Genomic DNA, 16,585 nt, shown 5'->3' with positions numbered 1-16,585 from the left:
TATCTATCCCCATCCACCCCATCCACCCCATCTATCTATCTATCTATCTATCTATCTAATCTCCACATACCCATCTCTCTCTCTCCCTCTCCCTGTACACCCCCCAGTGTCCCTGAGGGCGAGCTGTCAGAGGAAGGCTGGGGTCTCGGGGCTGCTCTCGCTGTGGGGAGCAGCCGGGCTGTGTGGGGCGGGGAGGGTTGGGCTTTGCAGTGCAGGTCTGTGGCGGGTTCGGGGCAGGTGTTCTGGGCCGGGGCCGGGGCGCAGCCGGAATTCCAGGCAGGGGCCGGGCCCGGCCGGGCTGCCCTCCCTCCCCCGGCGCAGAGGCTGGGCTGGGACGGGAAGCCCAGCCCAGCTCCTCCCGGCTAACAGGACGCCAGGGGAATATTTAACCTGGGATCCTGGCCGAGAGACACAGACTCCGACAGACCGCGCCAGATTGAGCCCAGCGGGACAGGGGTCCCCCATCCCTCAGCACCCTCCCGCGGCAGTTCGGGCCAGAATCCAGGCGCAGAACCTTCCCGGGACCCAGACGAGAAAGCCGGCGCAGATCGGAACCACACCGGGGACAGGACCAACCAGACACCGAATACTGGGGCAAATCCGAATCTCTCCAGAAGGAGAGCCAGGACAAAGCCTAGGGGCGGAACACTGCCCCTCCCGGAACCGGGTCCGGACAGGAAATCAGGGACAGGACCAAGCAGGTACCCGGCAGAATCCACGGGTGAAACCGGACCGAGACCGCGCACAGACTGAGGGACGCAGCTGAACGCTTGCAGCTGACCGGGCACAGAACTGACCCCGCCTCGGGCTCCAGACCCGGGCACGTTGCAGAGCCCGGGACCAGAACTCCAGAGCCGCGACCCAGAGCTCAGGTACAGAACCGCCCGCCCCGGGCTCCCAAACCTGCCCCGGGCAGGGACATAAGGACTGGAAAGGGGAAAGGCTTTGGGTATCCGGCAGCTGGCGGAGAATCAGGGACTGGACCGACCGGGGCTCCAGAACTGGGATCCCGGGGACATCAGAAACTTCCCAGCAGCCCAGTCTCTCCGCTGAGTTAGGGACAGAGGAGCTCGGAGCGCTCCAGGGAAACAGGATCTCAGAGCGCTCCAGGGGCTGGGGGCGGGGATCTCGGAGCGCTCCAGGGACAGGGGGGCGCAGGGAGCCCGGAGCGCTCCAGGGACAGGGGGGCGCGGGGATCTCGGAGCGCTCCAGGGACAGGGGGGCGCAGGGAGCCCGGAGCGCTCCAGGGACAGGGGGGCGCGGGGATCTCGGAGCGCTCCAGGGACAGGGGGGCGCGGGGATCTCGGAACGCTCCAGGAGCAGGGGGCGCGGGGAGCCCCGAGGGGCGCGGGGAGCCCGGAGCGCTCCAGGGGCAGGGGGGCGCGGGGAGCCCCGAGGGGCGCGGGGAGCCCGGAGCGCTCCAGGGGCAGGGGGGACGCGGGGAGCCCGGAGCGCTCCAGGGGCAGGGGGGCGCGGGGAGCCCCGAGGGGCGCGGGGAGCCGGGAGCGCTCCAGGGGCAGGGGGGACGCGGGGAGCCGGGAGCGCTCCAGGGGCAGGGGGGACGCGGGGAGCCCGGAGCGCTCCAGGGGCAGGGGGGACGCGGGGAGCCCGGAGCGCTCCAGGGGCAGGGGGGCGCGGGGAGCCCCGAGGGGCGCGGGGAGCCCAGAGCGCTCCAGGGACAGGGGGGCGCGGGGAGCCCGGAGCGCCCCAGGGGCAGGGGGGCGCGGGGAGCCCCGAGGGGCGCGGGGAGCCCGGAGCGCTCCAGGAGCAGGGGGCGCGGGGAGCCCCGAGGGGCGCGGGGAGCTCGGAGCGCTCCAGGGACAGGGGGACGCGGGGAGCCCGGAGCGCTCCAGGAGCAGGGGGCGCGGGGAGCCCCGAGGGGCGCGGGGAGCCCAGAGCGCTCCAGGGACAGGGGGGCGCGGGGAGCCCGGAGCGCTCCAGGGGCAGGGGGGCGCGGGGAGCCCCGAGGGGCGCGGGGAGCCCGGAGCGCTCCAGGGGCAGGGGGGCGCGGGGAGCCCCGAGGGGCGCGGGGAGCCCGTGGCGCTGCCGGGGAGCGAAGGGAGGTTTCCGGGAGCCGGGCGCTCTCCAGGGTCTGGCTGTAGGGAGCCGGCTGCCCGGGACGAGGGGAATCCAGCGAACCCCCATGGGACTCGCTCCCCTCCTATGTTTGCGCCAACAGCTCCGTACGTCGAGCTGGCGCCCTCCGCCCCCCGGGGCCCCTCTGTGCAGCGCTCAGTGCTTCTCGCTCTTCTTTTCCAGCCTCCGGATCCGCTTCACCTGCAGTCCCCGGGCATCCGGGATTCCCCGCCCGCCACCAGGATCTCCCAGCCCGGCTGGCATGAAATCTGTGCCTCGAGTCGCGCTGGGTTGCATCAGCCTGACGCTGTGTCTGCTGCAGCTGCCGGGCTCCCTGCCCCTGCCCGTGGGCCGCACCCTGCTGCTGCCTAAACACAGGTAAGCGCCGACCGCGGCTGCCCGTCTCCTGGTCCCCCGGCCTCGGCCACTCCTGACACCGCCCCCCGCCCCGTCCCACCACCACCTGCTGCAAGGGTCCAGGCTCCAGATCCAGGGGCCTTGCAGTTCGGGGTCTGTCGGAGCCTCCCGGGGGAGAGAGGCTGAGCAGGGCTAATGGCCACTGATGCAGGTTGCCCCTTGGGCCTGATCCCCAGAGGGCCCTGTGCTCCCTTGGCTGCCATGGGACTCTGTCTCCCCTTGGAGCTGTGGGTGTGAAAATCTGGGCCAGGGCTCCCAAGCTGGGCCCCCCAAATTGGTGCTTCCTTGCCCGGGAAAGTAATGGCCCCTGTGATGGCCCTGGTATCCCTGCCTGGTCCCCTGCCTGGCCTGGATTTAATCAGGGGAGGTTCAGCTCCTTCTCTTTTGGCTCTGACACTGGATTAGCCAAGCCTGTGTTGGGGAGGGTGGGAGAGGAGAGAGGGGCAGTAGAGGTGGGGCCACAAGGCCCTTCTCTCCCTCTCACCCGCTGTCACACTGCAGCTGGGGGCTGTGTAGCAAGTGGGGCCTTTCCATAGGGCCCTCGGTGTTACTGAGAAGCCAGGGAGACATTACAAAGATGCCCACCAAGGTCATGAAGCACATTCTGGGTCCCTCTCTCTCTTCTTTTGGCTGGCTCCCTGGAGATCTCCCTTCGTAAGGCCTGGGCATGGCCCAGGTGGTGCATCCCGTTCAGAGCAGAGCCCTGGCTAGCTTAGCAAACCACCGTGACCAGGCTTCAGTGTTGTTCTAGGCTAGCCCAGGACGTGCTCTGCAACCTGCAGCCAGCGCGTCCTGATTGCCCTGCGTGCTGGTGCATGGGATGGGGCGAGGAGGGACTCCCCTTCCCTGGAACAGAAGGGCCTTTGTGTTCACAGCAGGTTGGCTACGTGGCCTCCTGGCCGGGGAGTCTCAGAGACACTGTGGCCTTGTCATGTGGCTCCGCTGCCGGGGGGGGTGGGAGGGAGGGAATGTGCTGGTGGGGGCTTGGTGGTGGGGACTGGCCTGTGCCTGTGTCATGGATGCAGGCTGCCTTTACACCATGGCAGTGTGGATGTAGCTGTGGGAGTCCCAGGATATTAGAGATAAGGTGGGCAGTTCCCATTACCTGGCTGGGTGCAACAGCGCTTATGGGGACTGGCAGGTTCCCTGTGTCTGCCCAGCCCTGCTGAGCAGCTAGGCAGGGAGAATTGTCCAGTGGTTCGATCCTGCAACTGGGGGCCCTGGGTTCTATTCCAGACTCTGCCACTCCCTGGCGGTGTGACCTGAGCTGAGTTGTTATGCCTCCATCCTGCAGTTTTCCCAGGCATGAAATAGGACAAAGGTACTTAGTCAACTCCCCCAGGTGTTGAGAGGTCAAATAAGGAATGAATGTTTATGAGCGAGCTGGGAACGTCTCACATAAGAACAGCTAGCCCCCAGACGGGGCTTTTCAGCAGTAGATCTCAGAGCACGTTATGAACAGAAGCTGCTAGTGATGATGAGCTTGGCGAACAGATGGTGTGTGCCAGCCCCTAGGAGATTCAGGGTGTGCTGATCACAGAGGACAGCGGCTCAGCCTGGTGTGTCGGGGGGCTGGGGCCTGTCTGTGCTGGGGTCACTTGTGATATCTGCCTTCTGGCAGAAAAGTGGGCGGGGATTCAAACCAGGGTCCCTTCTCTGGGCAGCTCCCTGAGCAGCATGGGCCTCTCCCCGTCAGCTCAGCAGGCGAGCGGTCCCCGGCCCGTAGCTTCACACTCAGACTCTCCGCTCTGGTCTGCTCCACGGAGGCTTTGGAGCCATAGTTTTGATTGGTCTCTCATGGGAGGGGCATGGGGGGAGGGGCCACCAGGGCTCTCCTTTGGGCAGAGCAGCCTCCCACTTTGGGGCAGGAGAGATGGGGTTGTCTCCTCTCTGGGATCCAGGGGGAATATTCAGCATGCACCCATGTAACTGGCCACAAGGTGGCGTGGTTGCTGGGAGTGCATAAGAGGGGCCATACTGGGCCAGACCAGTGGTCCTTTGGGGCCCGGAACCTGTCTCGGACAGTGGCTGGCACCAGGCACGTCAGAGGAAAAGACCAGGGCAATTATCGAGTGATCCGTCCCCTGGGATGCAGTATATTGATACCCCCCCCCCCACCCCTTTGCTGCTGGTGCCTGCCCTAGCTCCCTCCGCTTCCCCCACCTAAAAACCCTCCCTCCAGATTGTCCGCCCTTGTCCCGGCCCTCCGGACCCCAGTGCATGCAGGATGCAGCTGCTGCCTTCTCACCCGCCTGTGGGAAAGCGACTGCCGCAGCCCCAGCCCCTGGGTTTGCACGCGCGTGCACATGTGTTCCTAGCAATGCCCTATTGCTCCCTCCGCTTGTGAACCCCGCCCCGTTCCTCTGCGGCTGCACCCCTGTACTAGGGTCATAAGGGCTAGTGGGGCTGGGGGGAGGGTGAGGGGCTGCAGTGCAGAGGGGCCCTGGTGCGGTGAGTCCTTGGCTGGGCTCCTTGGCTTGATTCATTTTCACTTGGCTCTGTATGAGCGGCTGCTTCTGTTGGGACGGGACAGAGCTCCTGTTGGGGGCGAAGGCTGAGCCAGCCCTGCGTGTCCTGCACGGGGGGGCGGGGGGAAGCAGCTGACCCACAGGGGTGTGACGCTGTCTCGTGTGAGCACGGGGGGTGCTAGGACAGGAGTAGTCTGTGGCACCGCGCCAGGAGGAACAGGACAAGGGGCTGTGGCCAAGGGAAGTTTCTCCAGGAGGAGGCGGCCCTGGACGTAGTGGGGAGGTTTGGAGCATGACTGTGAAATGCTGCCCTGAGCAGACAACGCCCGGCATCCCGCACCGGCAGGGAGCGCCAGGCTGCGGCACAGCGTCCTCTGCCCGCCAGCTTCCCCTGCAAGGGTGGCGCTGACTCCTCCCACAGAGCCCCCCGGGGGGCCTTGCTGCCAGGTGCTGCCCTGGCCCTGCTGCCCACAGCCCAGCGTAGGAGCAGTGCGGGGCTGCACGGGGGGATGGACGTTCCTAACTGCCCTGTAATCCCAGGGCCAAAAAGGCAGGTGTGGACTTTCAGGTCACAGGCGGACTGGCAGCTGCAGCCCCTGCGTGTGCTATGATCCAGGACCGCTGCAGCCTACGCACACGCACAAGGCAACACAAGTTCTCAGCCCGCCTGTGGGCAGTGCCCACTCTGGGTGCCCTTGCAGTACAAGTCCTGTCTCCAGTGGTCTGGGCCAGCAGCCCGGGCCCTGCCTGGTTGCAACATTTCTGGTTGCAGGGAGCGTCACGCTGAGGTTTAGGGTGCTGCGTGTCTGCAACGTGCTAAGCCATCAGCAATTACGGGCAGCAATAAACCTGCTTTCCCTCCCCTAGCTCTGGCTGCTGACGCGGCCGGCGTGCACCTCACAGCAAGAGGAAAGAGACTCACAGCCACACGCAGCGCGGGCTCCCTTGCCCTTGAGTCTAATCGAGCTAATCCACCAGGCTAGACATTCAGGAAGGGCCAGGAGAGTGAGGAGTGGAGATGGGGCGGGCGGGCGGAAGAGAAGCCAGCCCAGGGAATGGAAGGGGAACTCCACATCAGTACGAATCGTACGGAAATCCAGCGAAGGGCGTTTTTAATGTTTATATTAATCACCCAGTGGCATAAGTGGCCACGGGGCTGCGCAGCAAGGGGCGCTGTGCCAGACAGAGCCTGTGGGCTGGGGACACGGTCCAGTGCCCCGAGTTGTCCATGCATCGACGGGGCGCCAGGCACCGCTGCCTAAACCCCAGGCAGCATTCGGGAGAAACCGAAGACCAAGGCTGAGGATCCGGCCCAGGGCGAGGGTTTCTGTCTCAGGGGCTGTAGGAATTTCTCTGGTTGTTCCTTGCCCCCCGGGGGCCGTTCCTGGGGGAAGCCTAATAGGGAAGGCCTGTCTGACACTCTTGTCTGGACACTGTCAGCCTGGCCTGTGTCTGAGCGTCCTGCGCCTGGCTTTCCGTAGCCAGGCCTCTGCTTCCCTGCCCGCCCCCTTCAAATCACAGCCTCTGCCTTGGGAGTGACCCCCCTACTCTCAGCCAAAGAGCCCTCTGGGCTCCGGCAGGGGGCTCACATTGCAGCTCCTGGGCGGAGGTCTCTTCCGGGTGGGTCTGTCCGCGCTGCGTGCACAGCCCCGACCTGACCCGCTGTGATGGCTCCCAGAGGGCTGTGCGAGTCAGCACCTCCACCCTTTCGAAATGCTCCTCCCCAGACCCATAGAGCGCCGCAGTCAGGCGAGGCGCCAACGTCCGGACAGAGGAGTTAGAGGGAGCTGGGGAGACACGTATGGGAGGGGCTGGGTGGGCACAGGCAGGTGTGTGGACGTGCTATGGGGTGTGTCGGCACACAGGGAGGTGCCGTGGTGGGGATGGACAGGTGAGGCCTGGGCAGGTTGGTGTGTGGGGATGTGAATGTAGGTGTGGGTGTATGTGGGTGGACTGGTGGACACATGCAGGTTGGCACGAGGGACTGTGTGTGCAGCCATGGGTAGGTGGGGGCGTGAGAGGGTGCACGTGGTTGTGTGCATGCAGGGACGTGTACAGGTGGGTGTGTGCATGCAGGTGTGGGTGCACGAGAGGGTGTATGTGGTGTGTGTGCATGCAGGTGTGGGTGCACGAGAGGGTGCATGTGGTGTGTGTGGATACAGGGACAGGTGCACGTGGGTGTGTGTATGCAGGTGTGGGTGCGCGAGAGGGTGTATGTGGTGTGTGTGCATGCAGGGACGGGTGCACATGGGTGTGTGCATGCAGGTGTGGGTGCACAAGAGGGTGTATGTGGTGTGTGTGCATGCAGGGATGGGTGCACGTGGGTGTGTGTATGCAGGTGTGGGTGCGCGAGAGGGTGTATGTGGTGTGTGTGCATGCAGGGACGGGTGCACAAGAGGGTGTGTGCATGCAGGCGTGGGTGCACGAGAGGGTGTATGTGGTGTGTGTGCATGCAGGGACGGGTGCACGTGGGTGTGTGTATGCAGGCGTGGGTGCACGAGAGGGTGCATGTGGGTGTGTGCATGCAGGTGTGGGTGCACAAGAGGGTGTATGTGGTGTGTGTGCATGCAGGGACGGGTGCACGTGGGTGTGTGCATGCAGGCGTGGGTGCACGAGAGGGTGTATGTGGTGTGTGTGCATGCAGGGACGGGTGCACGTGGCTGTGTGTATGCAGGCGTGGGTGCATGAGAGGGTGCATGTGGGTGTGTGCATGCAGGTGTGGGTGCACAAGAGGGTGTATGTGGTGTGTGTGCATGCAGGGACGGGTGCACGTGGGTGTGTGCATGCAGGCGTGGGTGCACGAGAGGGTGTATGTGGTGTGTGTGCATGCAGGGACGGGTGCACGTGGGTGTGTGTATGCAGGCATGGGTGCATGAGAGGGTGTATGTGGTGTGTGTGCATGCAGGGATGGGTGCACGTGGGTGTGTGCATGCAGGCGTGTGCACGAGAGGGTGTATGTGGTGTGTGTGCATGCAGGGATGGGTGCACGTGGGTGTGTGTATGCAGGCGTGGGTGCACGAGAGGGTGTATGTGGTGTGTGTGCATGCAGGGATGGGTGCACATGAGTGTGTGTATGCTGGGATGGACGCATGTGGGTGGGTGCATGTGGATGTTGGTGCACGTGGATGTGTGTATGCAGGCGTGGGTACACGTGGCTGTGTGCATGCAGGGACAGGTGCACTGGGTGTGTGCACACAGGCGTGGGTGCACGAGAGGGTGCATGTGGTGTGTGCGTGTAGGTGTGGGTGCACGTGAAACCCTGCCCCATTGTGGAAAAGGCAGAACTATTGGCACGCCCCTGAGTCAGCACCCGCTGGGAGGTTCCTCTGGGGAAGTGACCCTGAAACGCTGGCTTGGCGGGGGGGGCAGCAGGGCAGGGCCCAGCCCAGGTGTCACTAGACAGCCTGGCCTTGTGGTTAAGGTCCTGGCCTGGGGGGCAACTGAGCCAGGCTCTGTTTGCTGCTCTGCCACAATCTCCCCTGTTTGACGTGCGCTTCCCTGAGCCCATCTCCAGTCCCTCTGGCCTGTCATCAGGGGCTTTGGGGTGGGCTCTTCCCCCGGGTCCCTGGGTCTGCACGCTCACGCCCGCACACTTCGCCTCCCCAAGCTAAGCCAGTGCCAGGGGCGAGGACCTGAGCTCGGTGGCACCGGAGATCCCCAGACCCTTCCCAGAAGGCTCAGGGCTGGTTTGGCCCAATACAGCAATCCTACCTACCTCAGAGCCAGCTCCTGCTGCAGCGGTGGGCACCGGGGCCCCCCGGGACATACAGGAGGGAGCTGCTGGCAGGAGAGCCCCCCGCTTGGGAACACTCTCCCCCGTGGGGCAGGCTGCCCAGCCCCTGGCTGGCGAGCTGGGCTGAGGGGTTGGGTTTTAGGGGCGCTGGGGGGGAGTACGGTTTGCGGGAGCTCGGGGAGCGCTCAGGAGCTCCGTGTGCGTAGGGGAAGCCGGAGGGCCCCATGTTGTGGCCTGTGGTCTTCGGGAGGCCCGGAGCCCGGGAGAGGCGGACGCCAGGGAGAGTTTTCCCAGAGGTAAAGGCTCCATGCTGCGCGGCTCCATGCTGCGTGTGGCACGTAGCATGCGGCTCCCAGAGGAGCGGGGGCCCGGCAGGCAGGGACGTGGCAGGGCGGCCCTGGCAGAGGCCAGCGGCATGCATGAGTCGCCAGCTGCGGGCCGGCGTTTGCAGAGGCAGAGAGCGGGCACCCAGGCCCTGCGGCTCCCAGCCGCCTGGTGGAATCGTGACGCTTCGGAGGCGAGGCTCTGGCTTGGCTTGTCTGGAGGAGCCAGAACTGGCATGTCTGTGGGAGAAGGGCCTTTGATGCAGCGCGTGCACCTCCCTGCCGGCCCTAAGTGACTCCGGGGAGTACGTGTGCCACGGCAGGTAGCTGCTCCTCCGCCTGGCTCCCACACCCTGCGGCCTCACGTGCCTGCTGCTGTAGGGATTCCCTGCCCCCGCGCCTGCTCTGGATTCCTTCCCTCCCCTCCGCGCCCCTCCTCCTCCTTTCAGCTGCCGGCCTTCCAGCCCGCCCGGCAGCAGTGCCTAGTTCTGGTCCCGGCGCTGGGAGCTTCCCTGCAGCAGTGCCCTGCTAGTTCAGGTCCCGGCGCTGGGAGCTTCCCTGCAGCAGTGCCCTGCTAGTTCAGGTCCCGGTGCTGGGAGCTTCCCTGCAGCAGTGCCCTGCTAGTTCAGGTCCCGGCGCTGGGAGCTTCCCTGCAGCAGTGCCCTGCTAGTTCAGGTCCCGGCGCTGTGAGCTTCCCTGCAGCAGTGCCCTGCTAGTTCTGGTCCCGGCGCTGGGAGCTTCCCTGCAGCAGTGCCCTGCTAGTTCAGGTCCCGGCACTGGGATCTTCCCTGCAGCAGTGCCCTGCTAGTTCAGGTCCCGGCGCTGTGAGCTTCCCTGCAGCAGTGCCCTGCTAGTTCTGTGCCTGTTGCTGGTGCTGTGAGCTTCCTTGCAGCAGTGCCCCAGCAGTTCTTTCTATAATTTCACAGCATGCATTTTCTCGATGTAGCAGATTTCTCTCCCTTTTGCCTGGAATCCCACCTCCGTCCCCTCCCGGCCTCCTGAAGGAAGCCCCCCCGTAGGCTGTGGAGCGTTGTAGGCCAGGCTGGCTCATCTGCTCCTTGGAAAGCTGGGGGCTGGTTCCATCGGCCGCTGCCCGCTGCGGGATCTATCTCAAAGGGCTTGTTGTGTCACTGCCAGACCTCAGTCAGGGTCTGCTGAGGGAGAGAGTATGTGGGCAGCATCTGCGGCTGGGCAAAAGCCGAACATCTCTCAGTGCGGCTGGGCAGGGGATGAGCCGCTGGCCCTGCCTCCGGGAGCCACTGCGAGACCGGCAGAGCCCTTGGGACACGGGCCATGCCACTGGGCCCAGCTGAGAACGAGAGAAGCCAGGGAGGTCCCAGCCACGGCCCCTGCGGTCAAGTCTCCAGGGTTTGGTCCAGTCTGATCCAAACTGCACCAAGCAACGGGGCTTCCGGATCAGGGAATTGGCCCCTGACACTCCGCCTAGGAACTCCATGCTATGGCTCCACTCTCGGGCTCCCAGCCTCGACCTCTCCGCCCTTGCTGTGTTTGTAGGCGGTTACCACCATCAGGGATCCGGCTCGCCCAGTGATACTGGGCTTCAGAGCCCTGCACAAACATTCACAGCCTCGCAGCAGGCCTGGGAGGTGGGGAAGGGGCGGTTCCCAGGGATTGCCCCTTAGAGCTTCTTAAGGCCAATACTGCCAGACGGACTGGCCTGTGTTACACGGAGGCTGAGCACTGAAGTCGCCAGGTGCTGCAGGGAGAGGGGGGCCAGAGCCGGGGACTCTGTGTGTGGCTGTTCCCCAGACCTCTGGGGGACGGGCCATCAGCTGTGGACCGACACCCCCAAAGCTGCCTGTGTCTAGCCCTGCCTTCCTCGCCTCTCTGCCGGGCAGCGGAGGCCCCTCTGGAAGGGTGCCCGGGTCAGGGTCACTGGGATCCCTGCCTGGGAAAGGCAGCCCAGCTTGGCTGATTACAGAGCAGGCCGCTCTCGGGGGACGGGAGGTGGACAGTTCTTAGAGGAGGGGAAAAGCCCGGCTGGAGTGGTCCCTGGAGGGCTGGGGCTGTGGCCAAAGCCGGTTTGTGCTGCCCAGGACCTTGATCCCAGGGCCCTGGGGACCGTTCTGGGGGCTAGGGTGCCCCCGCAGCCCACACCACGGCCCTCGGCTTCCACGCTGCAGCCATCGACCCAATCCACCCGAAAAGCAGCTCTGTGCCCTGGGACTTGCTCCATGGGGCTTGGTGAGCTGGGAGAGACTGCCCCCCCCCCCATGCTTGGGTCTGACTTCAGCACGGTGAGCTTCCTTGCAGCAGTGCCCAGACTTCCACCAACGCAAACCGGGAGTGATGCCACGAAGGTCCATGAGGCGACATGGGCATGAGATCAGAATCAGGCCCTTGGTTTCTCCATCCCCCTGGGCTTGAGGTGTTAGTGAGGGGGCTTAGCGCGGCCCCAGCCCACAGTCATGCTCAAACACACGCCGTGCCCGCAGAGCCACAAGTGCCCCCTCACCTCCACCCCGCCACGACTGTTCCTTTGCACGGTCACTGTCGCACATGGCACGCGCAGCACTGGGGTGGCGCAGGACACAGGCCCCAGCTCCACCCAGCCATGCCCACTCCCAGGGCCCATGCACCAGCCTCCCTCCGACCCTCTTGCACACCTGAAGGGATATAGGTGGGCCGAGCCAGGCCGTCATCCTGACCTTTGCGTTTTTCCGGTGCAGGGAGCCCCCGGACAGGAGACCCGCCACGCCGCTGGGGAATCAGCCCCTGAGGAGGAGGACGGTGGAGCTGCTCCGGGCTGGCACTGCGAGAGCTCAGCTGGACCGGGAGCAGCCCGGGGGGACCCCAGCCACCCTGCTGCAGCCCGTGGCCAGCCCCAAAGGCAGAGCGCGACGCTCACTGACTGGCCCCTGGCGTGCCAAGCGCCACGCGGCCCCACGCCGCCACCACGCCCACCTGATGCGCGTGGGCTGCGTACTGGGCACCTGCCAGGTACAGAACCTCGGGCATCGCCTCTGGCAGCTGATGGGCCAGTCGGGCCGCCAGGACTCGTCGCCCATGAACCCCAACAGTCCCCACAGCTATGGATGAAGGAGGGGGCCACCGTGGGGTGCGAGCACGTGGGACTGGATTGCTTCGGGCCGAGACCTCGCCCCATGTGCTGCCAGGGGGTGGTCACGCCCCCCCATACATTGTGTAGGAGCCTTTACTAAAGTGCTTCCAGAGCCAAACCCCCATTTGCTGTGTCTTCTGGTACCATGCAGCGCTGGCTGGGACCTTGGGCACCCAGTACAAGGGGACAGCTGCCCCCCAGTGCAGAGATTGCAGACCCCATGGCTGCAGGGGTTGGCCTAGACACGGGGAGGGGCAGTAGGTTTCCAGCCCGCCAGATAATGCATAGAGGATGCCAGTGGCTCTGCCCTAAAGGAAGGGCATGGGGTTGTGGGGCAGGACACAGCCAGTCCGGCAGGTGTCAGAGGGTAGAGATGCAGAGTCCTGAGGGAAGAGGGGGGCAGTGTGGCCAGTGTGGGAGGAGCAAACCCTGCCCCACTATGGATCAGGAGAAGGGCAATGATGTAGGAGAGGAAGGAGATGTTGGCTGTCTCTGCCCATATGCCCCCCACATCTGGATGTGGGAGGCCATGTGGCTAGCAGGGGTCCCATGGTATATGGGGTGGGGTATTTCCCCGGAGCCCAGCCACTCATTCCAGGAGCCAAATGTTCCCCAAATTGAGAGAGGTGAAGCTGAAGATTGACCCCCATGGGCAAGAAAGATTCCCCATGCCCTTTTCATAATGCTCAGGGCGTCCTGGGCATGTGCCAACTCTGGGAATTGCTTTCCACCTCCCCAAATTCTCTTCTGTTGATTGGATCTGTGCTTCCCCCTTCACGGCCTCTGCTGTAGCATTGCTGGACGCTGTCAGGCAGCTGCTGTGCTCCACCTCAGAGGTGGCTGCATGTCAGTGCTGGGTGGAGAGGTCTCTGTGGACCCAGTGGCATAACCCAGGGCAGGACTTAGCCTGCAGTCCATGAAGTGCTTTGGGATCCCTCAGGTTGGCATGCAGGAGAATGCAGGCTGCAGGGTCCCAGCTGTGCCTTGCCAGATGCCCCCCGCAGTCTGGCCTGCTTCACTGGCCTGCCGGGGTCCATCACGAGGCCGGGCTGGCTGCCAGAGCGCAGCCACCTCCCGCTAATGGGTAACTAGCTCCCCGCTGTGTCCCGCTCACAGGCGCCGAGGGAGGCGCCTGAGCCAGGTCAGAGCAGAGCTGGGGCTGGGGTTTGGGCCAGTTCCTCCACAGGCCAGAGAGAGAGACAGAGAGCGAGCGGCCATTGAACAGGACTGGGGCACAGCTGGCTCCGGGGCCTTGCCTAGAGTCACCCCTAGGGGGCAGCACTAGGCGGAGAGGCCCCTGGCCTGCGGTGGTGCGAACTCTGGGGTGCCCCAACCTCTTCTAAGAGTCAGGAGCTTGGGTGGGACTGGTGGGCCTGGAGCAGCGCCATGGCGGGATTCCACCGTGGGCACAAGGGATGCCCGGGGGCAGAGCTGCCCCTGGCATATATAGGGCTACAGAATAAGCATCAGTCCCCAAGAAGGAGTCCCTGCTGTGGGTGGGGAATCCAGGGAGAGGGTTCCCCAAGCCCCAGCCCGAGCCCCAAGGGGCCAGGGCTCGGGCTGGGTGGGGAGGACGTGTCCCTGGCAGGCCCATGACCAGTGCCGGCGGGCAGTGGCACAGGCAGCTGGGGCCTGGCCCCCCGAGCAGAGAGCAGGATGGCGACCCTGGGTCCAAGGGGCACCCGGGCCGTGCTCAGTCCTGCTGACGGAAGCAGGGGTGGGGACTTGTGCCAGTGCTCAGTGGAGCAGACAGTGCTGGGCCGAGCCCCGGCGTCCTCAGCCCCTGAGTCAGCAGCTTCCCTGCAACAGGCCACGGCAAGGCACTGGGGGCCGCTCTGCTGGTCCGCAGGGCAGCCGGGTCCCCAGTCCCTAGCGCCGCTGCGTCAGGGCCTGCGGTACCCCCCACCCAGGGCTTACAATGGCCCTTCCCCAGCTCCCGCGGCCAGCAGCACCCCATGACAGCCTGCGCCCCAGCACCAGGAGGGCGTCTCCCCTGAACCCCGCCGTTCCCCAGTGGGCGGGAGGACCCCAGGGAGCACGGCAGGCCGCTTGGAGCAGGACGGTGGGTGCTGCTGGCTGGGGCGGGGTCCGAGCGCCACCTTCCCCCACATGCCCCGCATTGTGCAGCGTGGCTCAGTCTCCCTCAGCTGGCTCGGCCCCGGGCTGAGCCTTGGCCAGGGGCCACCGGCCACGCAGTGCGGGGTGTTTCTGGGGGGCGGATGGCGCTGAGTTGAGAAAGGCGGGTGTCCTCCTAGGTCAGAGCTCCGTGGCCTTTCCTGGGAGCCAGGACTCTCCTTGGGGATTAGCCGGGGGGCCTCAGGACTCACCACTAATTACAGGCCATGGCGGAATTGCTCTGCAAACACGGGGAGCTGGGCCCGGGGGACGCGGCCCCTGGTCGCTGCTGCTTTGTTTGCTTTTCCTCTTGCTTCGTCACTCGGACTTCAAGCCATCGCCCACCCGGGCCCTGTCTCCCCTGGACTCTGGCTATGCAAGGCCGTGGCACCGTTCCACGTCCCAGCCCTGCCTTGCTTCAGGGTCCTTCCCTGGGGTCAGCTGTGGGAGGGGGCGCTGCCACCCCACCCTGCCATGGGGCATCTCCCAGACAAATCCGGCTGAGACCCTCACCAGGCTCCAGGACAGGCGGAGAGTCTGCCCTGGGTGAGCTGAGAGGAGCTGCCCCGAACCTGTCGGGAGCTGGCACCTTCCTGGTGAGCTGGTCAGAGCCTGGGGAGGTGCGCTCAGCTGGTCTCTCGGCTCAGCATCCCTAGCAGAGCAGGCTGGTGAGGGGCCATCCAGCCCCCAACCCCGCCTCCAGCGACGGCTGATAATGGCTGCTGCAGAGGAAGGCAGGCAACCTGCTCGGTTCTGCAATCCTAGGGCACATTTCTCCTGCTCCCAGCTGGGATCAGCTCAGAACCTGAGCTCCAGGTGGACCAAGGGCCTGTGAAATTTCCACTCCAGCTGGTTTCACTGTAGACAAGTCCAAGGGGTGACGGTTGGTGCTATCTGCCCCGTCTCCTGCACCAGCAAGTTCCACAGTGAATCATACTCCGCTAAGGGCATTTTCTCTACCATGTTACATTTGTTGCTCATATCTGCTGGGGCAGGCAGCCTGACCAGCCTTCTTTGCATCAGGGTCTGTTCACCTCTCTTCTCCTTTTCCAACCCCGTAGCCCATCTCTCCTCTCCCCCGGCGCAGACCGACCCCTATGTGCCTGTTCCTAGTTTCATTCGCGGCCCTTCTCTGGACCTTTCCCGTTTCTTCTCTGCCCCATAATTGAGGAGGTGGAACCTGGCGCAGGGGTTAGATAACAGCACTGCATTTCCTGCGTAATGCCGTCTACTGACTAGTTTGCCCCGCAGAGGCTACCACGGCACAGCCATGGAGCTGCAGTGGCCGTAGTGTAGACGTACCCTACGCTGGTGGAAGAGGTTTTTCCAGCTCTGCAGTTAATCCACCCAGCAGAGGCGGTTGCCAGGTTGACGGAAGAATTCTGCCACCACCCCAGCCACGTCTACACCAGGGGGTTAGGTCGGCTTAACGATGGCACGCCTGGGCGTAGAACAGGGTTCAAAGGTGCCCCCCCCCCCCCCGCACCTCGGACAACGTGCACGCCACACAAAGGGGTGGGATCTCTCTCACATTGGATCAGGAGGGGGGTGGGCGACAGAAGCTCAGCTAGGACATAGGTCCTCCCGCCACCAAATTTTCAGTGGGCCTGGGGGCAGCTGCCCAGGGGTGGGGGTTCTGGGTGTCAGGGGTGGGATTGTCAGGGGCCTTGCAGGTCAGCCTGCAGCCAGCACAGAAAGTAGGTTGAGTTTGAAGCACTCAACGGGCGAGGGCCTTGTTCTCACGGGGCCTGGGACAAGCGCACGCTGTCGGGATGCCCCGGGAGATGGGTCACATATCTCGTGCGCCCAAGTGTCGGCAAGGCTGGCCTCAACCCCCAGGCCCCGGGCTCTGGCATTTCCTGGGGGGCTACTTTGGGGGAGCAGACCCATGGCCTGCTGTGGGGCTAAGGTGCCTGGCAGTTGTTACAGGGCTCGCTCCATGGCTGGGGTTAATGTGCCCCCTAGGCTGCGTTTAGGGGGCACCAGCTGCTCTGGAGCAGGCCAGGCCCCTCCGGTCTGGGAGCCCTCAGACAGTCACCAGCAGAGTTGGCCAAGAAGTGCCCAGACGCAGAGTCACGACCCCCCAGAGGGCCCAGCCCTGTCTGTTATCGGCTGGCCCCTGCCCAGTTTGCACCCGCCGGGCGGCTCACCTGGCCGCGGCTCCTTCAGAGAACTGAGGCTCTGGCATTAAACACTGTGGGAAACACCACTGACCCGGTCTGAGTTCATAACGAGAGCGCGGTGGTTAAAGCTCTGCATGGCCCCCTCTCTCCGGCCGTCTGCCCTCCCCTGCCCTGCGACCTCTCTGCTCCCGGCCCCTGGGGAGCGCCCACACGGGGCCCGCACGGCTCCGCTCCCCCAGCCCAGGGAA

General features: G+C 64.9%; 1 protein-coding gene across 1 annotated transcript; it reads left to right on the top strand.

The window, feature by feature from the left end:
- Nucleotides 1–376: 376 nt before the first annotated feature.
- On the top strand, nucleotides 377–15,845 carry ADM2 (adrenomedullin 2). The gene is made up of 3 exons (XM_037889476.2): nucleotides 377–872; nucleotides 2,260–2,454; nucleotides 11,708–15,845. Exons 2-3 carry the CDS (start codon nucleotides 2,339–2,341, stop codon nucleotides 12,075–12,077), a joined length of 486 nt encoding a protein of 161 aa, XP_037745404.1. The 5' UTR covers nucleotides 377–872; nucleotides 2,260–2,338; the 3' UTR covers nucleotides 12,078–15,845.
- Nucleotides 15,846–16,585: the final 740 nt, after the last annotated feature.

The sequence above is a fragment of the Chelonia mydas genome, chromosome 1, assembly GCF_015237465.2.
Source record: "Chelonia mydas isolate rCheMyd1 chromosome 1, rCheMyd1.pri.v2, whole genome shotgun sequence".
Lineage (NCBI taxonomy): Eukaryota > Metazoa > Chordata > Testudines > Cheloniidae > Chelonia > Chelonia mydas.
The sequence above is the reverse complement of the archived record's forward strand: the minus strand, read 5'-3'. Positions and strand labels throughout refer to the sequence as shown.

Excerpts from the sequence above, each read along its gene's own strand:
- ADM2 (XM_037889476.2), top strand. The coding sequence starts at position 2,339 with ATGAAATCTGTGCCTCGAGTCGCGCTGGGTTGCATCAGCCTGACGCTG. Across the intron at positions 2,455-11,707 it reads CTGCTGCTGCCTAAACACAG|GGAGCCCCCGGACAGGAGAC; the intron begins GTAAGCGCCGAC and ends TTTCCGGTGCAG.